This window comes from Musa acuminata, chromosome BXJ1-3, assembly GCF_036884655.1.
Source record: "Musa acuminata AAA Group cultivar baxijiao chromosome BXJ1-3, Cavendish_Baxijiao_AAA, whole genome shotgun sequence".
Classification (NCBI taxonomy): domain Eukaryota; kingdom Viridiplantae; phylum Streptophyta; class Magnoliopsida; order Zingiberales; family Musaceae; genus Musa; species Musa acuminata.
In genome coordinates this window covers 7,988,825-8,013,387 of record NC_088329.1, presented here as the reverse complement: position 1 = coordinate 8,013,387, position 24,563 = coordinate 7,988,825, and the positions used below count along the sequence as shown (strand labels likewise).

The 24,563-nt window shown below is 48.0% G+C and overlaps 2 protein-coding genes across 5 annotated transcripts; one reads left to right on the top strand and one right to left on the bottom strand.

The window, feature by feature from the left end:
* The first annotated feature begins 3,190 nt into the window (after positions 1-3,190).
* Positions 3,191-10,930, top strand: LOC135620155 (uncharacterized). 4 transcript variants are annotated; one of them, XM_065122867.1, is made up of 10 exons: positions 3,221-3,463; positions 5,112-5,165; positions 5,243-5,393; positions 5,478-6,314; positions 6,395-6,692; positions 7,766-7,975; positions 8,179-8,352; positions 9,442-9,639; positions 9,747-9,860; positions 10,435-10,930. In XM_065122867.1, the coding sequence occupies exons 4-10, from the start codon at positions 5,512-5,514 to the stop codon at positions 10,762-10,764; spliced, it is 2,127 nt and encodes a 708-aa protein (XP_064978939.1). In that variant the 5' UTR covers positions 3,221-3,463; positions 5,112-5,165; positions 5,243-5,393; positions 5,478-5,511; the 3' UTR covers positions 10,765-10,930. The 4 variants fall into 4 exon arrangements, with proteins under 4 accessions (XP_064978934.1, XP_064978939.1, XP_064978947.1 ...); XM_065122875.1 differs by lacking the exon at positions 3,221-3,463 and adding an exon at positions 3,487-3,940; XM_065122862.1 differs by lacking the exon at positions 5,112-5,165 and having other exon boundaries at positions 3,191-3,463.
* A 9,524-nt stretch (positions 10,931-20,454) lies between these two features.
* Positions 20,455-24,460, bottom strand: LOC135620137 (uncharacterized). The gene is made up of 2 exons (XM_065122838.1): positions 23,828-24,460; positions 20,455-23,761 (listed from the first exon to the last, which is right to left on the bottom strand). Exon 2 carries the CDS (start codon positions 22,840-22,842, stop codon positions 20,464-20,466), a length of 2,379 nt encoding a protein of 792 aa, XP_064978910.1. The 5' UTR covers positions 22,843-23,761; positions 23,828-24,460; the 3' UTR covers positions 20,455-20,463.
* Positions 24,461-24,563: the final 103 nt, after the last annotated feature.

Genomic DNA, 24,563 nt, shown 5'->3' with positions numbered 1-24,563 from the left:
ACCACATCTCAAAAGGACCACGAGATGCCCCAAAGTAACTGGCTTTCTCCATCCTTGTCCATAGCAGCTGCTTGATGGACAAGAAGGGATTCTTGGACGGACCAATTACCATAAACACCTCCCAAGATGACGCTCGCCTATCAAAATCAGTCCTTTGGAACCCGAGACTCGGAAATGGTATCTCGGACGATACTTCCAAACTCCTTTATAGATTGTGGGTGAACTATAAATACGAGATGTTGATGTGATGTGACAATACAAGTCGATATGGGTAGTTGGTTCATCAACCGGAGGAACATACTTACTTGTCTGTCTATCGTAAGTCGATGGATCCAGTCGGATAACACCCTTTACCTGTCGACTTCGCATGAACTGGGATGGTCAGTTGCAAGCCCCTCCTCATCTGCTTGATAAAACAGGTTCGAAGAAACCTAATCTGGTGCAGGAGTTCCAATTTGCGTAACTGAGCTTTGGAAAAAGAGTAGGGTTTCCGGTGGTCCACGTAAATAGCTTTACTCTTCTCATCTTTCCTCCACAGAGGAGGCCTTTGTTCCAAGAATACTTCCATTGGCCATTTAAAATGACGACTGCGACAGCTCTACCGACGGTCCCTGATGTTTGCCTTTTCTTTCTTTTTCTTTTTTATATAGGTTCCCATGGCGATTGGTCAAAAGCTGCATCGGATCAACTTAATTTTCCATGTCCCCCATCAATAGCCGACGTACAACATATTATATCCACGACTCTGTAGCTACATCTATCTAAAACTAAAGAACTACGCTTCCATATTTCTTTTTGTTTCCTTCTCTCCGACTCGTCGATCTTACACCCATGACATGCAACAAGCATTTTGCAATGGGATCTTGCGATAGCCGATTAAAGAAAGCTCCCTTCTCCTACACCTACTTGCGATCTTTCGATGCTGTCGTGTCCCTTTGGATCCGATACGCGCTAAAAGTACATCTGTCATGATAAAACCGAAGGTTCAAGAAGCAGAAGCCACCCCAGTCGAAAGATTTCATCAGGGCGGTTGCCAAGACGATGCACGAACGAGAGGCAGGCGACAGAGAGGGGTGGCAAAAGCTGGCGCGGGAAGGCATGCATGATGGCTAAACCCCCTCCCCAATCCTTCGATGCAACTGCATGCTTTCGATCGTGAGTTGGCTCACACAACATGCATGGGAATTGTGAGAAATCGTCGCAAATGGTGACGTGTGTTCATAGGAAATCGTGAGAAATCAAGGTAGCATCCGATGTTCAAAGAATGATGACGTGGTCGTGGTCATACGGCGTCCATCATGCAGACACGTCGGACGCCACTAGTGCGTGGACTTAGTGCGGCACAGCTTTTGTCGGCGAGAGATGATGATCGATTGTAGTAGACGTGGACCACGCGAATTCACTATACCGTCCGGTAAGAATTGTGGTTCCATATTCATTATGTTTACGGTGTATTCTAATTTTGAGTATGTACCCAACAAAAATATGATTGATAGATATTATTTGGATACAAAGATGAAAGAATCATCTCAACCGTTAGATGTTGCAATTAATATCATTACATCATTTATATCGATCATGCGAATTACTCGAATAATGTGTCAAACAAACAATATCTCTATAAAAGGTATTAGATTGGTGTGGAGTGCTGGCGGTCCATTGACACCGTCTACCGGATGTTGACTCACTGCATCGGAGTCTCTTACTTTGGCGACGAACAATGAAAAGGAATCGAAACAGACATCCTTAGAATTCAAGCAAAACAATGCAGACGTCCGAAAAGGAAGTGCACATCTTCCAAAATATGGCGGAGAGGGTGAGGTGGGTGGCTGTACGACATCACACCCTCCATCTCGTGCCGAACCTTCTTCTGCTTGCCTTGCGAGTCACTCACCCATCCTCAGCTTGCATCACCCAACTCTATGCGATCTGTACATCTTGCTCTAAATCTACAGTCACTTATCACTGTCCTTACTAGGAAGAAGCTTAATCACGCATCACATGTTGCTGGTTTAGAATATGATCTTTGGTCTCCTCATCCCATTAGCCGAACAATTATTTTAAGTTTAGTCCCCCAAAAAAAAAACATCATCTTTGGTTACCGAAGCAAACCTGCTCACAAACTTCATGTAAGACGCATATAGATCCATCCTCCCAACTCCGTTTGCATATGATCGGTGTATCTTCCACACATCTCATCGAACATAATTGGGGTTTGGGCCACAGCAAAGGACAACCACTGCATCCACGTAAACTCGTTTATCGACTATTTTGGCCTTTCCCTTCGTCGCAACTCCGGTGATGACCGGTTTACACACATTGCATCTCTGTCACATTTGCCCATCAGGAGTTTGAGTACAGTGAGATGGTGACTTGGTTTCTCTTTTCTGTACTGGCCCCCTTCAGGGAATTGCCTCCCCACCTACCACTTTGCATTCTGGCCAGCCAGCCAGCCAGCCAGTCAACCTACCACTCTGCATCTCTTTTCTGTATCATCTATCCACTGTCTTGCTTGCCCAGATCTCTACCGCTTGATCGTCAACTCAGTTCTACCATATTTGGCTTGGAAGCTTACAAGGCTACCTCACATTAGCATCACGATCAACCTGACTCCATTAGCACGATTATGAAGCTGAAATCAAAAGAACTTGTTATTGCTAATGTAAATAATTGGTCTGCTGGCACAACCTGGTATTACATTCCACAGGATTTACATCATTTCTCCATATCATACACCTGCAGATGCCTCGATTATTTTGTCATCTACGGACTACGGAACTACAACCGGCGTATGGCTGTCGTGGACCCATCTCCCCCACCTATCACCGGCACGCGTCGGGCGTATAGCTGAATGACTGATGGCAGCGAACCGGGACCTCTCGGTGATCTCCACGCACCGACACCCCGTCTCCCGGTCACCCAAATCACCCCTCAGATATTATTCTCACCCGTCAGTCATTTACCCTATTCTACCACTTGCGTTCCTCAGGGTGCGTCGGTAGTGTGAGCGGTGGGACCCTTTCCATCGCAGGGGCAGCAAAGTGTTCCTCGATCACGAACCACACGACTCCCACGGTGCCACTCACCGAACGTGAGGATTCACAGGAATCGTACGGCGTCCACGTGGCGTGGGACCTTGAGAGCCTCGTTGTTGCATCGGTAATCACACGGCGCGGTGAATTCAACTCCTTCACTTTAAAGCAGCTCCCTCGGCTCTCTCTCACCCTGTGACCGTCAGCCGTAAACCACACACTGAGTGGGACGGTGGCGAGGGGTTAGAGGGCACTCGTTCTTGCTCGGATCTCAAACTGGCGATTAAATCGAGTTAAATAACCCCGGTGGATTCCGGCATTTGTGCGGGTTCTAATGGGCGGGAGTATGCCGGTGCTTCGATTTATTGTTCTTGGGAGTTAAAGATCAAGAAGAGGAGACGCCATTCGAGGCGAAGGGGCGAAGCTTTTTGGTGAGGATTTCGAGTCTCACTCCCTGCGATCCCTTTTCCCTTCTTCCTCTTCTCTCCTTCTTGTTCGGTTTCCTGTCGTTTACCTTTTGTGTCGGTGTCCTTTTTTCTCACTCCTTGGAGGAATCCGACGAATATCATACCTTTGGTTTTGTTTGCTTCTTCTTGGTACCGCGAGTTGCACCGGATCTTGTTTGATGCGCGATCTGGAATGGCCGGCGTTGGATCTTCTGATGAGCATTTCTTTAGTCCGTTCGTGATCTTGTCGAGATCCGTACGATCTCGTTTGAGTCGGTTCTGGAATGGTTGGCATCGAAGTTATGATTGATGTTTCTTGCTGATAGAATTCACGGTAGAGAACCCTGGAGCATTCTTGCTTTTGGTTCGATGGTTTGAGTAGCTGTTCAATCTTCGGCGGATCCTTGATTTCCTAAAGTCCGCTCCTGGTTTTGGGCGATCTGTTCGATCTTGCTTGAGCTGGTACTGGAAAGATTAGCATCGGAGTTAAGGCTGATGTTTCTTGCCGATTCCGTTCATGTTAAAGAAGCTTGGAACATTCTTGCTTTTGGTTTTATGGATTGAATTTTTGTTTAGTTTTTGGAGCATTCTTGGTTTTCTAGCCTATCACTCTTTGTTTGGAGCCGTAATATATGTTCAGCCATTAGGATCTCGTGATTCGGCGGCACTTCTAGATCCAATGTGTTCCAGGGACTTGGAATTTGGCGACCACACCAGCGAGGGCTAATTATAAATTAGCTCATGTAATTAGTTATCTTTTATCCGTTTCTCCCTGGAGTAAGATTAAGATGCTGTGAGAAAAAACGATGTTAAACAGTTTACTTTAATAATTATAAGGATTTCAACCTAACTTTTCAAAGTATAGGATCAAAATACTAAAAATAACAAATTACAGGGGATGATATATAATTAGCCCGTGTTTGGAATTTTTGTTATACTAAATAGTCTGTTGTACTGTTCGTCATTGATTGTCCATCAGTGACTGTCCGATATCTTGACTCGTTCTTTGGTGTTGAAATGCACGCACAAGATTGTGAAGCCATCATTTTGTGTTACTTTGTTTAAGATAATTCTCTGCCCTATAAAAATACACATGACAACCTGCTGTTTTTTATGCCTTTATTATCATAGAAGGCTGGAGTATGGAAATATGTGTTTAAAGTTGGAAGTTGCCAAAGAAAACATATGACAGATTTGATGATAGATGTATAGAATAACTTGGATTTTGCTACCGAGACTGGATAGAGAAAACTATTGTTTGTGAGCCTTTATTTATCCTGTTGTTGATTATCAATATTAGCCATATGGCTGGCTTTGATATTTTGAAGATAAACATTTCTTTTTCTTGGGCTCATGGCATGTACAGGCTTTTAGAAATGTTGACCCATATTGTCCTATTGCAACTTGTTCGTGGCCAAAATTTTAAATTTAATATTGCTTAATTTTCCAAGTTAAGTTATGTCTACTGCTAAATTTTTTATCACTATGCTGCAAGGTCATCTGCGGATCTTGTCCATCATATACTTATGATTATAGCATTTGTTCATTTTAAGTAACTCTTAAAGTCATATTTGTTGAATCAATTAGAATTTTGCCTTCAGTGAATTGCTGAAGAAAATTTTCCATTTTGCAGTTTTATATATTTGCAGATTTTTGATTAATATTATCAGTCAAGAAATAATATCAGGTATGATTACTATCTTTGAGAGTAATAGATAGAAATTTTCATACATCTAATTGCCCTAATTTTTTGGACTGTGTCAGGAATATACATTTGTGAGGCTTGTGAAGAAAAAAGGTTCAAAATTTTCTAGAATTCAGTAGTTTGACTACTCCACAGTGTCCACTTCAAAAAAGGACTTTTGCACGGAAAGAATCATATCAGATTCAATACAAGGGTCTCCAGATTGTTCAAGTAAGTGCATTGAATGCAGTTTATGTGCTTCTAAACTTTACACGAAAGAAGACACTTTTAGATAATTTTAACGATGGTGTACAGGTTTGAAGAGTTGCTATTAATTTGTAATCATAAAATGGGTGCCAAAGAAAATGGGGAGGAAAGAGATGATCGTTTGAGTGATTTGGAAAAAGATGTAAAACATGGCAAGGAAGGTGAATCAGATTATGAGCCTGCGAGGGATTCACTTTCATCTCAAGGAGAGGCACCAACTAATGATGAGAACAGGGTAAAAAGAGCTTCAAGGGTTCCAAAGAAGCTCACAAAAAAGGAACCAGCTGAAAACCGTCCCCGCACGTCACGAGGAGGTGCTAATCATCAAGAACATGCCAGACTGCAATTTAAAACATTGAATACTAGTCAAAAGAAATCTCAAAAACCTAGCAGAGCTGCAGTGTCACCTAAAATCCCTAGCAATAAGAAGTTAGAGAACACAAATGTTTCTTCCAAACCTTCATCAGAGGTATCCGAAGAAATGGATGATAAAACAATTGAAGAGGTCAAGGAGATTGATGTGCTGGATGAAGCTCCCATCTGTGATCAGAGTAATGGGACAGATGATGAGACGGTTGACACAGAAGAGAATGTCCTTGATGATGACCGGGCAAGTGTATATCAGAAGATGGAGGAGATGGAATCGAGAATCGAAAAACTTGAGGAGGAGCTCAGAGAAGTTGCTGCGCTTGAGATTTCTCTCTATTCTGTCATACCAGAGCATGGAAGTTCAGCACATAAAGTTCACACACCTGCTCGGCGCCTTTCAAGACTGTATATTCATGCTTGCAAATATTGGACTCAGGATAAGAAAGCCACAGTTGCTAGAAACACTGTAACGGGGCTTGTACTGATCGCAAAATCATGTGGAAATGATGTTTCAAGGTAATGAACTTAGTATATCAAAGAGTTAAGCATGTCTATATATTTGTGGATTGACTAACGATTTCCTTCTTTTGTACAAGGTTAACATTCTGGTTGTCAAACACGGTTGTCCTCAGAGAGATTATTTGTCAAACATTTGGCAACTTGTCCAATTCTAATGCAACTCTGAGGACAGTCGAGTCAAATGGTGGTGCAAGGAAAACTGATGAGAAACAATCACCACTGAAACGGAAAATCAATTCCGGGATCAAACAAGGGAAAAATTTTGGTTTTATGCAGCTGATAGATGACTGGCAGGATACAAGCACATTTACATCTGCATTGGAAAAGATAGAATCTTGGATCTTCTCCCGGATTGTTGAATCAGTATGGTGGCAGGTAAATATTGTTTCTTATTTGAGCCATCGTAGAGTGTCCTTGACATCATGAAGATTAAACTTGGATAGCACTTTCTCAATGTCAAGTTTAGTGAATTTTGAGCACTCATGCAAGCTGTCTAGCAAGCTCATAATATTTTTCGCCAGCGTAGTCCAATGTAGGTTCAACATCAATCTTGTCAGTCTAGGTGGATGGATGATATATAATTTTTTTCATAAATCATCCCAAGTTGGTATAAAGATGGTTCTTATGTAGTTCCAAATCAACTTGTCCAGGATTTCATTAGATTCAGGCCAATTGAAATGGTACTGAACATTTGTTTTGCTGATTTTGCCTTGTACTCAATACGTGGTTTGCAATGGATAATACATCTTTCTAGAACATGCAACTGAAATAATGGTGACCATGAAAGAACATGTTATATTAGTTATCCTCTTTCTTTATATTGACAATCAGTGAGATAAATATGTTTATAAATACAGAAACCAATGGCGTAGTTTGAATCTTTCTAGTGACATCTCTTAAATGATGATTTTATATTGAGTTGCATCATCATTTATCTATGACCTCAGCTGTCTAGCAATCTGTGAAGTGTAATACCTGTCATTCCATTTGATTGAATTTTGAAGAAATTCACATAATTGTTCTTATAACATCTTACGATGTTCAGTTTGAAATTACAATATTGATTAAATTGGTCTAGATCAGCTAACTTTAGTTTTTTTAAAGTATTTATCGTTTTATTGGTTGTAAGCCCAGCTGACTGGTTATCTGTAGTAGCAATAGGACATGACAGAGTGCTACTTTAATAGCCATTCTGTAGCAGGGTTAACTGAACAAAGATTGTTCAGGTTGAATTTCGTTGGTGATTTTGATCTAACCCTTGATGATGCAATAGCATATGTCGGGTTAAACCTCTTGCTACTGGATTGAGGCTTTCTATCGTATAACAAGAAAATAGCTTAAGAATGGGTCATAGGTTTTTTCTAGTTCTGTTAAAAGTGATGTCCGCTCGCAGCTTGAGATTGTTTAATATCTTTACCTTTTTGATCTTGTTCTATATTGTGTTTCAGACACTGACTCCATGCATGCAATCACCTCTGGAGGACATATACACTCCAAAAAGCTTTGGGAAGTTGTTAGGACCAGCATTGGGTGATCAGCAGCAAGGAAGTTTTTCTATAAACTTGTGGAAAAGTGCTTTCCATGATGCCTTCAGTAGGCTCTGTCCTGTTCGTTCTGGAGGGCATGAGTGTGGCTGCTTGCCTGTATTGGCAAAAAAGGTATCATCATCCACTCCTGGAAGAATTTTTTTGTCTCTCCCTTTAATTTCAGTGGAGTGTTCTCATTCTTGTTCTTGTTGTGTGACTTTATTTCTTCTCTTCTGTACATCTCTGTCAATATGTTCTTTTTCTTGTTGCAATGATATGAAACTATCTTCTGCCAAAAGCATTGGAATGTTAATCACTAATCTGCATATGAATAGGTGATGGAGCAGTGTGTATCCAGATTAGATGTTGCCATGTTCAATGCAATTCTGCGAGAATCAGCTCATGAAATTCCAACTGATCCTGTATCTGATCCAATTGTTGATCCAAAAGTTCTGCCAATTCCTGCTGGGGATTTAAGCTTTGGATCTGGTGCACAACTGAAAAATTCCGTACGTAGCTCTACAGCTTCATTTTATCATAAAATTTTGAAAAGCTATTGTTTTGTTTTAGGTGATACTAAAACTGATACAATGAAAAGAAAAAGAAACTGATCAAATCATTCTTCGTAGTTCTTAAATCAAAGTTTACTTTTACCTAATAAACAGTCACAAATCTAACCAGATCTAGAGCCATAACTCCACAGAAATAAAACCAGGATTGCCTATCTGGACAAGCTCCAGAGAGCAGACTGACGGACATTACTCTTTCCCTGTGTAAGCTATTGTTTTATTGGCATAATCTCTGATGTATATCTTTTTGATTTTCCTGTGTCATTCATCACTGCAACTGTGCTTCTAATACTTGGTTGAAGCAATAGATGCATAGTTTCCATGGTGGCAGGTATGGCTTTGCTTTTTAAGTTAAAATCTGACAATGCCTTGTCAAGAGCAGACTATAGTTTCCTTGAGTTTGATTATAGTTGAAAGGCACCAGAAGTTGGTTCTTCAGCTGCTATCATCCATCCTGAGTTCACTGCTCCATTTTCCAAGTGTTTGGACATATCCCTGAACTAAATACATCATGTTTCTTTTATATTTTTATTATATTCCTTCACTTAAATAACCATATTCTATAATATCATTAGCATTTGGTGTTTGTATTATTCATCTTCCAGAATAGGCACTGTGGAAACTGTTTTTGTTCCTGCACTGTGGCATCAGATAAAAACTACCTGAAAACCAGATTTAGAATATTATATCCTGTTGGTACCTATTTAATATAAACTAGAGCAAGAGTCTGTGTCCAAAGAGTGGTTTGTACCATCAATCTGCCATTTATTTGCTTGAAAATTATGTTGTTTTGGGCCAGACAGACCAGCATTTATAGTATCGAAAAATTTTCAAGCTAGCTTATTACGTGGTTACTCATTTTTCGTATGTGCATGGTACAGGCCTTTGCTTAGTTTGATCTTTTTTAAGAAACTGTACTTTAACTAAAGTACATGACTAATTCAGGAGATGGTAGTGTTTTCATTTCTTTCTTTTAATACTGTAATTTGTACCATGTGGTCCGAAGCTTTGGTTTATACATATCTGCAGATAGGAAACTGGTCTAGATGGTTGACAGATCTATTTGGTATGGATGCTGAGGATTCAGCAAAAGATGACCAGGATGCTGATGCTGATGATAGAAAGGAAGAAATTGCAGAATCAAAATCGTTTCATCTACTTAATCAGTTGAGTGACCTTTTGATGCTCCCAAAGGACATGCTACTGGACAGGGCCGTTAGAAAAGAGGTTAGCCTCTTGGGACATAACATAGGCTTCCTTTCTTCAAATTGTCATTTTCTCATATCTCACAGTCTTTTCTCTGACTTCATGCAACTGGTCTTCAAACATTCCAGGTCTGCCCATCTATTGGTCTGCCTTTGATAATTCGGATTCTCTGCAACTTTACACCTGACGAGTTCTGCCCAGATCCTGTTCCAGGAATTGTGCTGGAGGAACTAAACACTGAGGTATGTGGTGTCTGGATCTTTTTCTCTCTGTGTCGAATTTGTGTGTTTGTCATAAAGCAGGTGAGGATGGTTGAACTTCTTTTTCTAAATGTTGCAAAAAAAAAAAAAAAATCACCTTCCCATTAATCATTGCACGAGGGAAAATCTTGTTTCCCCAAGTTAGACAAAGTTGGCTTTTCATTCATCCTACCTAAAAGTTTTAACGAAGTAAAATAACGAGTTGCCTGAAAATTTTACTGCTTTTGCTGATAATATATGCATTCTTTGCTTTTATCACTTGCCAAAAATTTTACTCTTTTTTAAATTGCCAGTAGCAATTGCTCTTTCTTCCCCTCTTCAGGCAATCCATTTTCTCCAAAAAAAAAACAAAACAAAAAAAAGGCCAGGAGTATTGGAACACCAAATTTGCAATAGAGGTGCAATTAATAAATTGAACTTGAGAAAATAGAGGTGCACAAAGCGTGCACTGCGTCTATAGAATAACCACAGAAGCACTGGGGGTTGAAAATAAATTAGTAAATAAATTTTGTTGTCCGAGTGCGAATGACTTGCGGTTGGATACATGCTTGTGCAGAGCATTTTGGAACGGAGACTGTCGGACAAGGAGCTCATTGGAGGCTTCCCCTCTGCAGCTGCTCCCGTATTATACTCGCCTCCTTTGCCAGCGGAGGTGGCAGAGAAGGTTGCTGATATAGGCCGCCAAGCGGAGTTGGACCGAAGAGCATCCATGGTCCAGAGGAAGGGATATACGAGCGACCAGGATTTGGATGAATTAGATGCACCCCTGGCTTCTATTGTGGACAGAACACCACCGGTTTCCCCATCTCCAACCTCAATCCCTCACCAGCAAAGCTCGCCAGCTAATTCAAGGTACAAACTCCTACGACAAGTGTGGTGCGTGTAAATATTACCTCCACCGCCCAATCTGTCCTACAATTGTCCACACCGTAGCGTAACATCAGACTCCAAATTTCATGGAAGACCATAACGTTGGTTGATTGTTGATGTGATGTCGTCGGCGACAAAAGTGTTAAAAGTAATGGATTTTCGTCCGATGGGTTATCTTCTGAGTTCGATTCTACTGTATTTCATTTGTTACCCACCAAAAATGTGCAGCTTAGGTTTTTTTGTTTTTGATTTGTGTTTTGCCTCATTCTTTTGATACCTTTTTCCCGCATATCCCTCTAGTTCAAAACTGATAACATTTTGATGTTTTTTTCTATAATATATTAGGAACGACACTCAAAAAGTGTAATGGTAATATACTTAAACTAATACTAAATTTATATGTTTTAATCGATTTGTTTGCTTCAATTTAGATGGTAATATCACCTTATGAGTTCCACTGTAATACTGCAAAAAAAAAAAAGAGAGAGTCAAACATGTAGGGAGCCAACCACAACGAGGTCAGCAGTTCTACTTTAGTTTATAGTAGTCTTCACCCATAAATTCAACCCACCAGAGGGGTTGGACTAGTTATCCTAAGCCCAAACATGCTTGCAGCCACTATGCCGAAACACGGACGTCACTGGACACATGCATATCACTCCAACCCATAACTTGAGACTGTATATGCAATTCAAGGTGATTAGCGAAAGAAACTTCAATTTATGACATGAGAGAATGACAAGCATACATGATTTTCATTTAGGTTTTGGGCAGGCGTATTCACAACTTGTATGTCTCATTTCATCTCATATGGATGATAGAACCTTATTCCACCAGTTGTTCAAAATATGAGGTATTGTCTTAGAAGCTTCATCACTAGTATATATAATGAGAAGAGGTAACCTATGAGAATTGAGTTCAACTAGTGCTTTCTTAAATGCAACATGACCACTGTAGCGTGACACAATGAGCTTAATGTCAGTAGCAAGTTGTTTTACGACAGTGATGTTAATTTATATAAACTTGGGTTTGCCTGAACCTACTAATAAATAACTTGACAGAATATTACTGATTATATAATAAATAATGCAAATAATATAGACCGGACTAAACGAATTAGTCAATAAGATTTTAACGATAAACCAAAAATATCTCAAGTTACTTGTGAGAAGAAAGATACTTAAGCCTACAACTCAAGGTTATTTATACACTAGTTCTTCCATGTATCATTTTAAGGTTTATCAAAATTTGTTTGAACCTGAAAGATGGATGATATTTGGTTGATGTGCATATCAAACAGAGGATAACTTACTAAGAAAAAATACAACTTGAGTGAAATAGAAAATAGATCACGGCCTAATATGCAAAGAAGGAACAATTGTATATGGAAATAATAAACGAGAGAGAGAGAGAGGATTTGTCATCTTGGATAATGGAATCATTAAGGTCTCCAAGAGTCCATTGAATATGGATAACACGAATGTCTATACATTTGATTCTCGCGAGTGACATCCCACCCATCTTTCGAGACCTATTGCTAGCTCTATATCGGTATCAGTTTTGATATATTTATTGCATGCTAAATTTGGAATTAGAGAGCATCTACGGAAATGAACCATGAGTTGAAAATAGGTTAGAAGTTTAATATTTACTTTTGTATACTTTTGAATAAATGGTTAAAGTCGTGACATGAGTATTAATTTTTTTTTGAAACGAGACCAACATTATTAGGCTAGCCTGGAATAATATATACATACATACACAATATATATATAATATACATATATATATATATATATATATATATACATACACAATATATATATAATATACATATACATGTACATATACATATATATATATATATATATATACATACATACACAATATATATATAATATACATATACATGTACATATACATATGTATGTATATATATATATACATACATGTATGTATATATACATACATGTATGTATATATACATACATGTATGTATATATACATACATGTATGTATATATACATACATGTATGTATATATATATACATACATGTATGTATATATATATACATACATGTATGTATATATATATACATACATGTATGTATATATACATACATATATATATATATACATACATATATATATATATATACATACATATATATATATATATACATACATATATATATATATATACATACATATATATATATATACATACATATATATATATATACATACATATATATATATATATATATATATATATATATATATACATACATATATATAGTCATCATTATAGAAAATTCTTCATATGAAATATTTAAGAATTAACCATGTAGATAAATGATGAAAATAAATACATGTAAAACGTATGATTCGGGCACTACTACTTTTACAAAGTCGGACCGACCCCAACCCCAAAAGATTAGCAGATTAGCAGTCAATTTCCTTTTGAACAGATTAGCAGTCTCTCTTCTATCTTATTTCATATACGACTAGGAAGGAAGCCATTAATGTAGCATTTGTGCCCACCAAGCCAAAGAGATATTGCAAGCAGTTAATCCCTTTTGATCTCTCTTCTATCCTATTTCATAAATTAGGCAATCCATGTTTCATTTATTTAGGATCTGATGCCAAAAGTACAGGTGAGGAATGTCATTTACTTGAGATTTCTATCCAAGTAATTGCAAATCTTGAACAAACTACACTACTTACCATGCTATTACTGCTAACAGGAAAGTTTAAGAACACGGCAGCACTCTCTCTAATCTAAAATAAAAGGATCCAAGAAAACCGTGTTCATGTTGTAAGAAGAAGAGGACAATGCGATGATGGTAAGTCGAAATGCATCTTCCTGCCTTACTGGAATCAAAATTAGCAGAAACCAAAACTGTTATGGTAAATAACTTTCGGGCCGCGACTTTGGGGCTGACGCGGCTGGTTCTGGGCTCCAAATGCCTGGGATTAGAGGTGTCCCCCTTTGTCGGGCTTTAGGTGGCGGATGCGAAGGATCTTGCTCGAGGAGTCCGCCTGGGCGAACCGGGTTGACGGTGGCTGGGTACCTGCACACAGGTCGGGTCGGTGGCTCGGCCCGACCCCTCCGACGATCAAGTCAGCGGAAGGGAATGTTATCTTGGCTGAGAGAGAGAGAAAGGGTTTTCTTTCCCTTTTTTTAACCCTAGTGGCGTGGACCCGGGGGGTATTTATAAGGGGGGTTGATGTTACCTGATGGGCCATCCTGCCAGAGCAGGACCGTATCTCTGACGACGTCTATTGCCGCTGTGGGCGTTGCGTGGAGAGCCGAGCTGCCGCAGGGTATGGGGGTGTCAGCTGGCGCCTCTGCCTGCCTCGGCCGGCTGCGAAGAGTCAGCCGAGGGGGTTGTTCGGGTACGGTGGGTATGGGCGTGCGTCGCGTCGTAGTTAATGCTATTTCCATGGCAGAGCGTCGTACCGGGCGTCCGACCGGGGGGGGGGTGTATTACGTCAATTCTGGGGTGTTACGTCAAAGTCAGTTTTTTACCCTTATCATATGCCCCCCCCCGAAAGGAGCTATGCATTAGCTTTGTGCGTAAGGAGTTCGATGCATGGCTCCCTGCTTCAACGTGTTGCTCAGGTGGGTCTGAGTGGGGTCAGTCTAGGGGCCATTAAGGCCGAAGAGTACCAGGAGGCACCGCGCAGGCGGTGCGATCGCGCTAGTGTGACTGAGGAGATACGAAGTCGAGGACCGAGGAACACAACGCGGGCGGGGTGACAGCGCCGGTGTGACTCGGGGTGGCGCGGAGCCGGAGAGCCGAGGAGCACAACGCGGGCGGGGTGACCGCGCTGGTGTGACTCTGGGTGGCGCGGAGCCGGAGAGCCGAGGAGCACAACGCGGGCGGGGTGACCGCGCTGGTGTGACTCTGGGTGGCGCGGAGCCGGAGAGCCGAGGAGCACAACGCAGGCGGGGTGACCGCGCTGGTGTGACTCGGGGTGGCGCGGAGCCGGAGAGCCGAGGAGCACAACGCAGGCGGGGTGACTGCGCTGGTGTGACTCGGGGTGGCGCGGAGCCGGAGAGCCGAGGAGCACAACGCAGGCGGGGTGACCGCGCTGGTGTGACTCGGGGTGGCGCAGCCGAGGCACTTGGTGTCGGCCGAGGCGATGGCCCCGGGCGTAACGTGACCGAAGCGATACTCGTCTTTCGGTTATCGTTTGGCCATTTTGACCACTGAGCGGGCGTGGGCAACCGGATGGCCTTTTGCCTGGGGAAGGTCAAAGGGCCATACCTTTCGGGCGTCGTCGGTTTTCGAGGTTGATGTGATCAGGGGCTCCGTACTTCGCACCATGTGGTAATTAAGAGCCTCCCCGGACGAAGTTATGGCGATGCGACTTTTGCATCTTCGCAGCGCGGCCCAGGAGGGGAAAGGTCGCCGTTTCGGTGGGAAACAGGCTATAAGTAGTGCTCCGTCCGTCCCTTTCACCTCTTGGTACCTGCCTTTGCTTCAATCCCTTCTTTGGGTGTCCTAGCCCGGTACTTCTTCAGCCGCCCTTCCTTCCCAAAAGCTTCTATAAGGATGGCTTCCCCTCCTTCGTCCTCTCCTTCTCCGCCTCCTCTTTCCGGCGTTGCCGGTGATGAGGTGGCGTTGGCGAGCTCCCGCTCGTCGTCCGAGGAAAGGGCCACCAAGGCCCTCGAATCGCTTATGTGGCCGCATGACCTCGACTCCACCGTGAGCGAGTCGTCGCTCAGCCTTCTCCGGGACCGTTACAGTGTCCCGGCGGAGTTCACGCTTATTGCCCCTGAGCCGGGGCAGCGGGCGTATGACCCTATACCCAAGGGCTTTGCCCTAACAGTAGATGCCCGTGAGGCCGGGTTGCGCCTTCCGTTCCACCCCGTCATTACTGCCTGCGTCGCGTGGTGGCGCATTTCTCCTTCTCAGATGGCGCCGAATTCTTGGCGCTATCTGGTGGCGTTCCTCGGGGAATGCTACTATGCCCAGATCACTCCGAGTCGGTCCCTTTTCCTCTCCTGTTTCCGTCTATCCAGAGGGTCGGGGGGCTATTATTTGTCCGCCTGACCGGGTTTCCGTGTCAGTGGGGCTCCTTCCAGCAAGAGTTGGAGCTTCGGGCTCCGATGGGCGGCGTGCGCAGTCGATAATACTGCCCCGGCCTTGGACGAGGGGGAGCTCCGGGCCCTTCGAAGATTGAAGGAGATCCTCCCTTCTTCCAGAGTCATCCGTAAGATGACCGAGGCGTGGTTGGTCGAGGCGGGCTTGAGCCCCGTACCTCGAGGTATGCCCTGAGGAGGTGGCAGTGGGCCTTCCAGTTTTGTTTTTCTTTTTTTAGGATACTGACCAAGGTCGTGGTGTTTGTGCAGAGATGGTGAATCTTGCTGTGGTGCGCGGAGGACGTCTTTCGTCTGCCGTATCTCCGCGGCGCCAGGTCGGCCCGAGCATCGGCACTAGAGAGGCGCCAGTGGACCTCGAGGACGTCCGTCCTCGAAAGAAGGCGAAGGTTGCAGCCCCGAAGAAACCGAATCCCCCAAGGGCTCAGGAGAGCGCAGAGGCGACGGAGTCGGGCTCGCACAATAGGTGGGGAGGGCGAGGTCGGGGCGAGGCAGGCCCGAGCAGCGTGGTTGCAGGGAAGGCGCCTCGAGAGCCCTCGATCCGGGACTTGTGTCGCCTTCCCGCGGGGCCGCCGAATGACTTCTACCATGCGCGCCTGATGGGCGAGCTTTCTGAGGGCCAACCCTCTGACCGATTGGTAGCCCGCTGGGGGGGGTTGACCCGCGGGACCTGGGTGTGGGCTGACGGGGAGACCGCGGCCGCGTTCGTCCGAGGGGGGCTGCACCCTGATCTGGCCCGGGAGATGTACACTCCGACGTCCTTCTCGGGAAGTCGGTGAAGTCGCTGTTGTGGGTAAGTGTCCCGCTGCTAGCTTCCCGCTTGTGATGCTCCGGGGGGTCGTTCTGACTTTCTTCTTGCAGGGCCAGCACTACGCGATGGCACTGGCGGACCGCGTTCGCGATGCGGGTCGGGCCCTAGGAATTTTGTGCGAGCGCAATGCCGAGTTGCGCAAGCAGCTCGAGGAGGTTCGGGCCGGGGCGGCTCCGGAGGCGGTTGCGACGGCCGAGCAGCGCTCCTCGGAGCTCGAAGCGGAGGCGACGCGTCTCCGAGCTGAGGCGGGGGTGGCCGGGGAGCGCGTGTCGTCGTTGGAGGCCGAGGTGGAGAAAAGCGATCTCCGGGGACGCTTGGAGGGAGCTCAGTCCGAGGCTCGTCTGGCCCGAGGCGAGGCAGCCGTCCTGACCCAGCGGCTGGAGGGTGCGCTGGCTGACATGAAGGGGGCTTCCGACGCCCTGGCGGCCGAGCGGGAGCGGCGGCCGGAGAAGGAAATAATCGAGGCCTATAAACAGTCCCCGGGCTTCCAGCTCGGGCTGGCTCGGTCGGGGCAGGTTACCTACGAGTACGGGTACCGGATCGCCCTTGGCCGGTTTCAGACGAGCCATCCCGGGCTAGAAGTGGAAACGGATCCATTTGTCTCGCATCCAGATATTTGGATGTGGACATGCCGGAGGACGTTCCCTTCGATGATGGCATGGGAGGATCAGACGGTTAAGGCGGCCCGGAGGTCAGCTCAGCCGAGCAGTTTCTGTACTTTGTAATTTTTGTGACCTTCGGGTCTGGTTACGGTTGTAACACCTTGCCTTATAAAGAAAACTTCCTTCCAATATGTTTTCCTGCTTTGAAAGTTGAGTCTTGTAATCCCATGCTTCGTGAATAAAAGCGTCTTTTAAGCTCCGGACATTGAATTACACAACTTCGACTTGGGAGCCGGGGCATTGGCAACAGACGAAGAACTTCTTAAGGTTCTGGATGTTCCATGTCCTCGGCAGGGAGGAACCGTCCATCGTGGTGAGTCGATAAGTACCTGGTCGAACCACGTCGGTAACCCGGTAAGGTCCCTCCCACTTGGGAGCCAGCTTCCCCCTCGCTCGGGTTGGGTCGCTGACTTCGGCTCTTCGTAGGACTAGGTCGCCTAACCTGACTGGCCTGGGTCGTACCCTTCTATTGTAGACCCTTGCGACGGCTCTCTGGTAAGAGAGGGCTTTCAGGTGTGCGTCAGTACGTCGCTCCTCGAGTACGTCGAGGTTGGCGCGAAGTCCCTGGTTCGAGGCCTCCTGATCATAGTTCCTCGTTCGAAGCGTGGCGACAGTCAGCTCGGGTGGTAGGACGGCCTTGGTTCCGAAAGCCAAGCTATAGGGGGATTCTCCGGTCGCGGCCTTGGGGGTGGTGCGCAGCGACCACAGCACGCTAGGGAGCTCGTCCTCCCAGGTCGATCGGGCCGCGGACACTCTTCTTTTGAGGCCATCCAGGATGGATCGGTTGGTTACCTCGGCCAGCCCGTTCGTCTGAGGATGGGCTACCGAACTGAACCTCAGTTGAATGCCATGACCGGCGCAGAACTCCCGGAACCTCGTGCCGGCGAACTGTGGTCCGTTGTCGGTGACGATGGCTCTGGGCAACCCGAACCGGGTCACAAGGTTTTTCCAGACGAATTTCTCCATTTGGTGTTCCGTCGTCGTAGCCAGCGGCTCGGCCTCGACCCACTTCGTGAAGTAATCTACTCCCACGATTATATACTTCCGCTGCCCAGAGGCCGGTGGAAAGGGGCCGAGGAGGTCCAGTCCCCACTGGGCGAATGGCCATGTGCAGTCGATGGGACTAAGGGGGACCGCCGGTTGTCGGGGCGCGCGGGCGTGTTGCTGGCACGAGCTGCACCGCTGCACGTAAGTTTTTGCGTCTCGACACATGGTTGGCTAGTAGTAGCCTTGGCGAAGTATCTTGTGCGCCAGGGTCCGCCCGCCAATGTGTTCGCCGCAGATCCCCTCGTGAGTTTCAGCTAGGACGGTCTGGGCTTCGTCAGGCTCCAAACACCTCAGGAGGGGGTAGGTGAAGGATCGTCTGTACAGCCGGCCACTTTCCTCGTTGTACCAAGCATGTGTGCGGCGCAGACGCCGAGCTGCGACTTCGTCGAGGGGGAGGGCTCCGTCTCGCTTGAAGCGCAGCAGCTCTTGCACCCACGTGGTCGGCGCACTGCCCGGGGCCGTGGTAGCTACCTCAATGGCGCGAGCGGGAAGCTCCTCTATCTCTGACCACGCTTCGGGGGTTCGTCTTGACGCCAGCTTAGCGAGCGCGTCGGCCCGTCCGTTCTCCTCCCTCGGAACGTTAGACAATGTAAAGTAAGGGAATTTCGCGGTTAGCTCCCTTACCCGCGCCAGATATTTGGCCATGGTTGCGTCACGAGCCTCGTATCCTCCGCTGAGCTGTTCGGCCACGAGTTGCGAGTCAGTGAGGACGTGTATTGCGGCCACCTGCATTTCGAGGGCCAGCCTCAATCCGGCTAGGAGCGCTTCGTACTCCGCCTCATTGTTGGTGGCTTTAAACCCGAAGCGAAGGGAGCGCTCGAACGAGCGTCCGTCGGGGGCGAGAAGGACCAGCCCAGCTCCGACGCCCCCTGAGTTGGCCGAGCCATCCACGTGTAGGGTCCAAGTCTCTGGTGTTCGCTCGAGGTCTTTGCCCACCCGAGCTAGTTCCACGATGAAGTCGGCTACCGCCTGGGCCTTAATGGCGGTCCTGGGTGCGTAGCTGATGTCATGCTCTCCGAGCTCCACCGCCCATCTGAGAAGCCGACCTGCAACAACGAACTTTGTTAAGATCTGCCGGAGAGGTTGGTCGGTGACGACTTCCACCGAGTGTGCCTGGAGTGCGAGTTTTTCTATCGGCGGGTAGCGCTCCTCGGGTCCACTCAGGACGTGGCTGACGTAGTAGATCGGGAGTTGTGTGCCGGAGCTTTCCTTGACGAGGACGGAGCTAACCGCGTACGGGGAGGCCGCCAGATAGAGCCCCAGCTTTTCGCCGGGGAAAACAGAGGCGAGTCGAGGGAGGCTGGCCAAGTGCTGCTTCATCCGTTTCAAAGCCTCCTCGCATTCTGACGTCCATTGGAAGTTCTTCGGGTCTTTGAGCGCCTTGAAGAAAGGGAGGCAGCGATCGCCCGATCGGGCGAGGAAGCGAGACAGGGCGACCAGTCTACCGTTGAGTCGCTGCAGGTCTTTAACTGTCCGGGGGGACTACATATCGATTATTGCCTGTACTTTCTCCGGGTTGGCGTCGATTCCTCTCTGGTGTACAATGAACCCCAGGAACTTCCCGGAGGTGACGCCGAAAACGCACTTCGTGGGGTTGAGCCGCATGCCGAACTTGCGTAGCGTGTCGAAGGCCTCGGTTAGGTCGGCGAGGTGTGTCCCGGCCTCTCTGCTTTTCACAATCATGTCGTCCACGTAGACTTCCATGTTCCTCCCGATTTGGGGGGCAAACATCTTGTTTACTGTCCTCTGGTATGTAGCTCTGGCATTTTTCAACCCGAACGGCATGACCCTGTAGAAGTATATCCCTTGATCGGTGAGGAAAGCCGTGTGTTCCCTGTCTTCGGGCGCCATTCTGATCTGATTGTATCATGAATAGGCGTTCATAAAAGAGAGGCGCGCGTGCCCTGCTGTTGCGTCGACTAGCTGGTCGATCTTTGGGAGGGGGTAGCAGTCTTTAGGACACGCACTGTTGAGACTAGTGTAGTCAACGCACATCCTCCAGCTTCCATTGTGTTTTTTCACGAGGACTACATTGGACAACCACTGAGGATACTTGGCCTCTTCTATGAAGCCTACTGCCAAGAGTCAGTCCACCTCCTCTTGTATGGCACGTTGCCGGTCAGGTGCGTGGCGACGGGGTTTTTGCTTTACCGGTCGGGCGTCAGGTGGGATGTTGAGATGATGCTCCGCGACCTTGGGGTCGACTCCCTTCATGTCCGATGGGGACCAGGCGAAGATGTCGGCATTCTCCCGCAGAAGGCCGACGAGCCGTTCCCGTTCCCGCTCGGGTAGCTCCGAGCCGACCCTGACCGTTTGATCCGGCCGTGCTCCCCGTAAGGGGATGTCAGCAGTGGATCCCCTCGGCCCAGGGTGAGGGGCCGACTTCTTTGCCTCCCGGGGATCTTCTAGAGGTGATTCTCCCCTGGCCCTTCTGCCCAATGAGACAGAGGTAAGGTAGCAGCGCCTGGACTCTTGGGGGCTTCCGGTGACTTCCCCGACCCCCTCCCGAGTCGGGAACTTGACGGTCCGGTAGTAGGTCGAGACGACGGCTCTGACCTTGTTGAGGGTTGGCCGGCCAAGTATGGCATTATAAGCGGTGGGAAGGTCGACTACTAGAAAGGTGGTCATGACCGTCTTTGATTTCGGCGGGGTTCCCAGAGTCAGAGGGAGGGTAATGGCCCCCAGAGGTGATATCGAATCTCCCGTGAAGCCGGTGAGTGCCAAGCACATAGGGCTTAAATCTTCCCTGGCTAGGGCCAGCTTCTGGAAGGCGCCAAAGTAGAGTATGTCGGCCGAGCTCCCCGTGTCGACCATGATTCTTCTCACTTGCGCGTTGGCTACCCTGGCCGATATTACCAGGGCGTCGTCGTGGTGGGGTCGCTCAGCGGCTCCGGTTGGGAAGGTGATCTCGGGCTCAGGCTCACGTCCCGAGGCTTCGTCGGGGGCGGCCCGGGCGTAGGCCTTCCTGCCCGACATAGAACTTCCTCCGGATGCGGGGCCCCCGGCTATGACATCGATGTGTCGCTCAACGAGGCCCTCCGGACGAGGAGACTGCTCTTTGCTCGGCCGGAGGTACTGGCCGAGATGGCCTCTGAGGATGAGCTCCTCGATTTGTCTTTTCAGCTCGTAACACTGCTCCGTGTCATGCCCGTGCTGTCGATGAAATCGGTAGTACTTTGAGCGATCTGCGAGCTCTCGCGGGTTCTTCATGGGGTGGGGGTCCCTGAGCAGCCCCTTCCCCTTTTCGTGTAGGAATATCTCCGTCCGGGAAGAGTTCAAGGCGGGAAGAGGGGGCCTGGGGTCAGGCCTGTCCAGCTTTCGCCGGGAGGTGGTGGGTTGCTGCTGTCGGGGCGGTTCCGACTTGACCTTTCTGTGTTCTTCTCGCTTTCCCACCATCCAGGTTTCTGCGGCGATGAACTGGCTGGCCCGTTGGAGCATCTCAGGGACCGCGACGGGGGGCCTCTCCACAAGCGACCAGAAGAACCTGGAGGGCCGCAGACCAGTCATAAAGGCCTGCATCAAGAGAGAGGGGTGAGCATCCGGTAATCCACGGATTTGCGTCGTAAACCGGTTCACAAAGTGAGAAAGGGGCTCGTCCTCCTTCTGGTTGAGCCCCAGGAGCAACGCCATGGATGGCTTCGGTCGGGCGTACGCTAGGAAGTTAAGCTCAAAATCCTTGGCGAGCTGGTCGAAGGAGGCGACGGTCCCTGACTTCAGGCCGCTGTACCATGCGCGGGCTGGTCCTCGCAAGGTCGTCGGGAACGCCCGGCACATCAGGGCGTCTGAAGTCCCGAACAGCGCCATCTGGGCCCGAAAAGCGGCCACGTGGTCCGCGGGGTCGGTTGCGCCATCATACGCGTCCAGGGAGGGGAGGCGGAAGTGCGGCGGGATCGCCTGATCCTGTATCTCGGGGGTGAACGGAGATCCTTGGTGTCCGTCCGTCCCGAGTTCTCCTTTCGACTTACGAACCTCCTGCTGTACCTCGTCCAGCCTTTGACTGACGAGGCGCAGCTGGGCCCGCAGGGCGTTCGTCGAATCAGTAGTCAGGGCCTCCGGCTCGGGGCGGCTCACCGTGTCCTCGGCTTCCCTGCCTCCCGGTCGAGTCGTGGGGTTTCGAGGCGAGCCCGGAAGCTCTGGGAGTGGTACGTGGGTCCGGGCGAGGGTCTCCTGTTGCTGCGAGGGCCTCGCCGCATGCGGAGGGGTTCGTTGGGAGACAATGGTCTGCACCATGCTTGTTAGAGTTCGAACCTGGTGGGCGAGGTCATGAAAGGCCTCAGGCGACACTTGTGAGGAGTCGGCGGGCGCGCCGCCAGGGGGTGACAAGCCCTGGTCGTTGAATAGCCGCCAATAGCGTTCTGACACCGCTGCGGGACGTTCATCGTGGGTTTCGTCACGCCGTTCCCCTAAGGCGGGGAGCTCCGCATTTGAGGATCCGCCGGGGTAAATTTGCTGATCGCTTGACATTTGGATCGGGCCCTCCTTCTAGCGCCAATCTGTTATGGTAAATAACTTTCGGGCCGCGACTTTGGGGTTGACGCGGCTGGTTCTGGGCTCCAAATGCCTGGGATTAGAGGTGTCCCCCTTTGTCGGGCTTTAGGTGGCGGATGCGAAGGATCTTGCTCGAGGAGTCCGCCTGGGCGAACCGGGTTGACGGTGGCTGGGTACCTGCACACAGGTCGGGTAGGTGGCTCGGCCCGACCCCTCCGACGATCAAGTCAGCGGAAGGGAATGTTATCTTGGTTGAGAGAGAGAGAGAAAGGGTTTTCTTTCCCTTTTTTTCCCCCTAGTGGCGTGGACCCGGGGGGGGTATTTATAAGGGGGGTTGATGTTACCTGATGGGCCATCCTGCCAGAGCAGGACCGTACCTCTGACGACGTCTGTTGCCGCTGTGGGCGTTGCGTGGAGAGCCGAGCTGCCGCAGGGTATGGGGGTGTCAGCTGGCGCCTCTGCCTGCCTCGGCCGGCTGCGAAGAGTCAGCCGAGGGGGTTGTTCGGGTACGATGGGTATGGGCGTGCGTCGCATCGTAGTTAATGCTATTTCCGTGGCAGAGCGCCGTATCGGGCGTCCGACGTGGGGGGGTGTATTACGTCAATTCTGGGGTGTTACGTCAAAGTCAGTTTTTTACCCTTATCAAAAACGATTCGGTAATATGAATGACACCACTTCGGATCATAGCCCCTAAGAAGACGCGAATCCCTATATCAAAGAAATTAAAAAAAGGGAAAGGAAAAATCAAGCAAGAAGTGGATCGAGATCAAGAACTGAACAAACCCTACACCGATTCGTTGCTCATAGCGGGAAAAAAGAAATCGTATGGCGAGAGATTTCAAGAAAACGGGGAAAATGGACAGACTAATAATCTTCCGCAGTTCGATGGTGTTTCCTGGAAAAAGAAATGTTACGACGATAAAATAAAACTCGAAAAACAAGGAAACGAACAGACTCATACCAGCGAAGCCTCTCGTGGAGCTTTCACCACCTGCACCTTCGCTTGCGTTGCTCACCATCTTTACCGAGACCATCTGCGTCCGCTAAAGAACGAAAGGAGGAACAGATTGGAGTCTCATATATAGGTATCATCACCGGAACGCCACCGCGTTGGGTAGGCCTCACGTGACAGACTCGTGATGTCTTTGGTTCATTCAGGACTCGACGACCCTAATTAGCTTTGTCTTTCTAGATGTACACACCGTTTCACCTGGCCTGCTATTGATAAAAATGACGAAGCCTCTGGGAGCCACATGCGGGACCATAAGGACTGAGACCAGGACGCAAGATACGGGCTGGAATTATATAATGGGAGGGCTACGTTTTTGGTTTTTGGAATTATAGTAGACGCACGCTCAGCTTTACCCGGCTTGCTATTGGCTGAAAGCCGGGACCACAAGGAGTGAGATTGGTCCACCAGCAGCGAGATGGTTGCCATTTTTTGGTCTCGTTCTTATTATCTATTCATTCACATGGAAGTACAAATTGTCACGAGCGTTCACCGTGATCGGGTCAATCATTCGCAGGTCAACACGAAGACGAAGCCCGGAGGCAGTCGAGGCCCTTTGAACCGACCGGGGAAGGCATTCGGCACGTGCACCGACGCAAACCAGGCAGTGGGTTTGGGATTTGCTTCGCTCTCCTTGTGAAACCGGGGACCGCCGTTGGTGGAAGATGGCTTTACCTCACATCGCAGG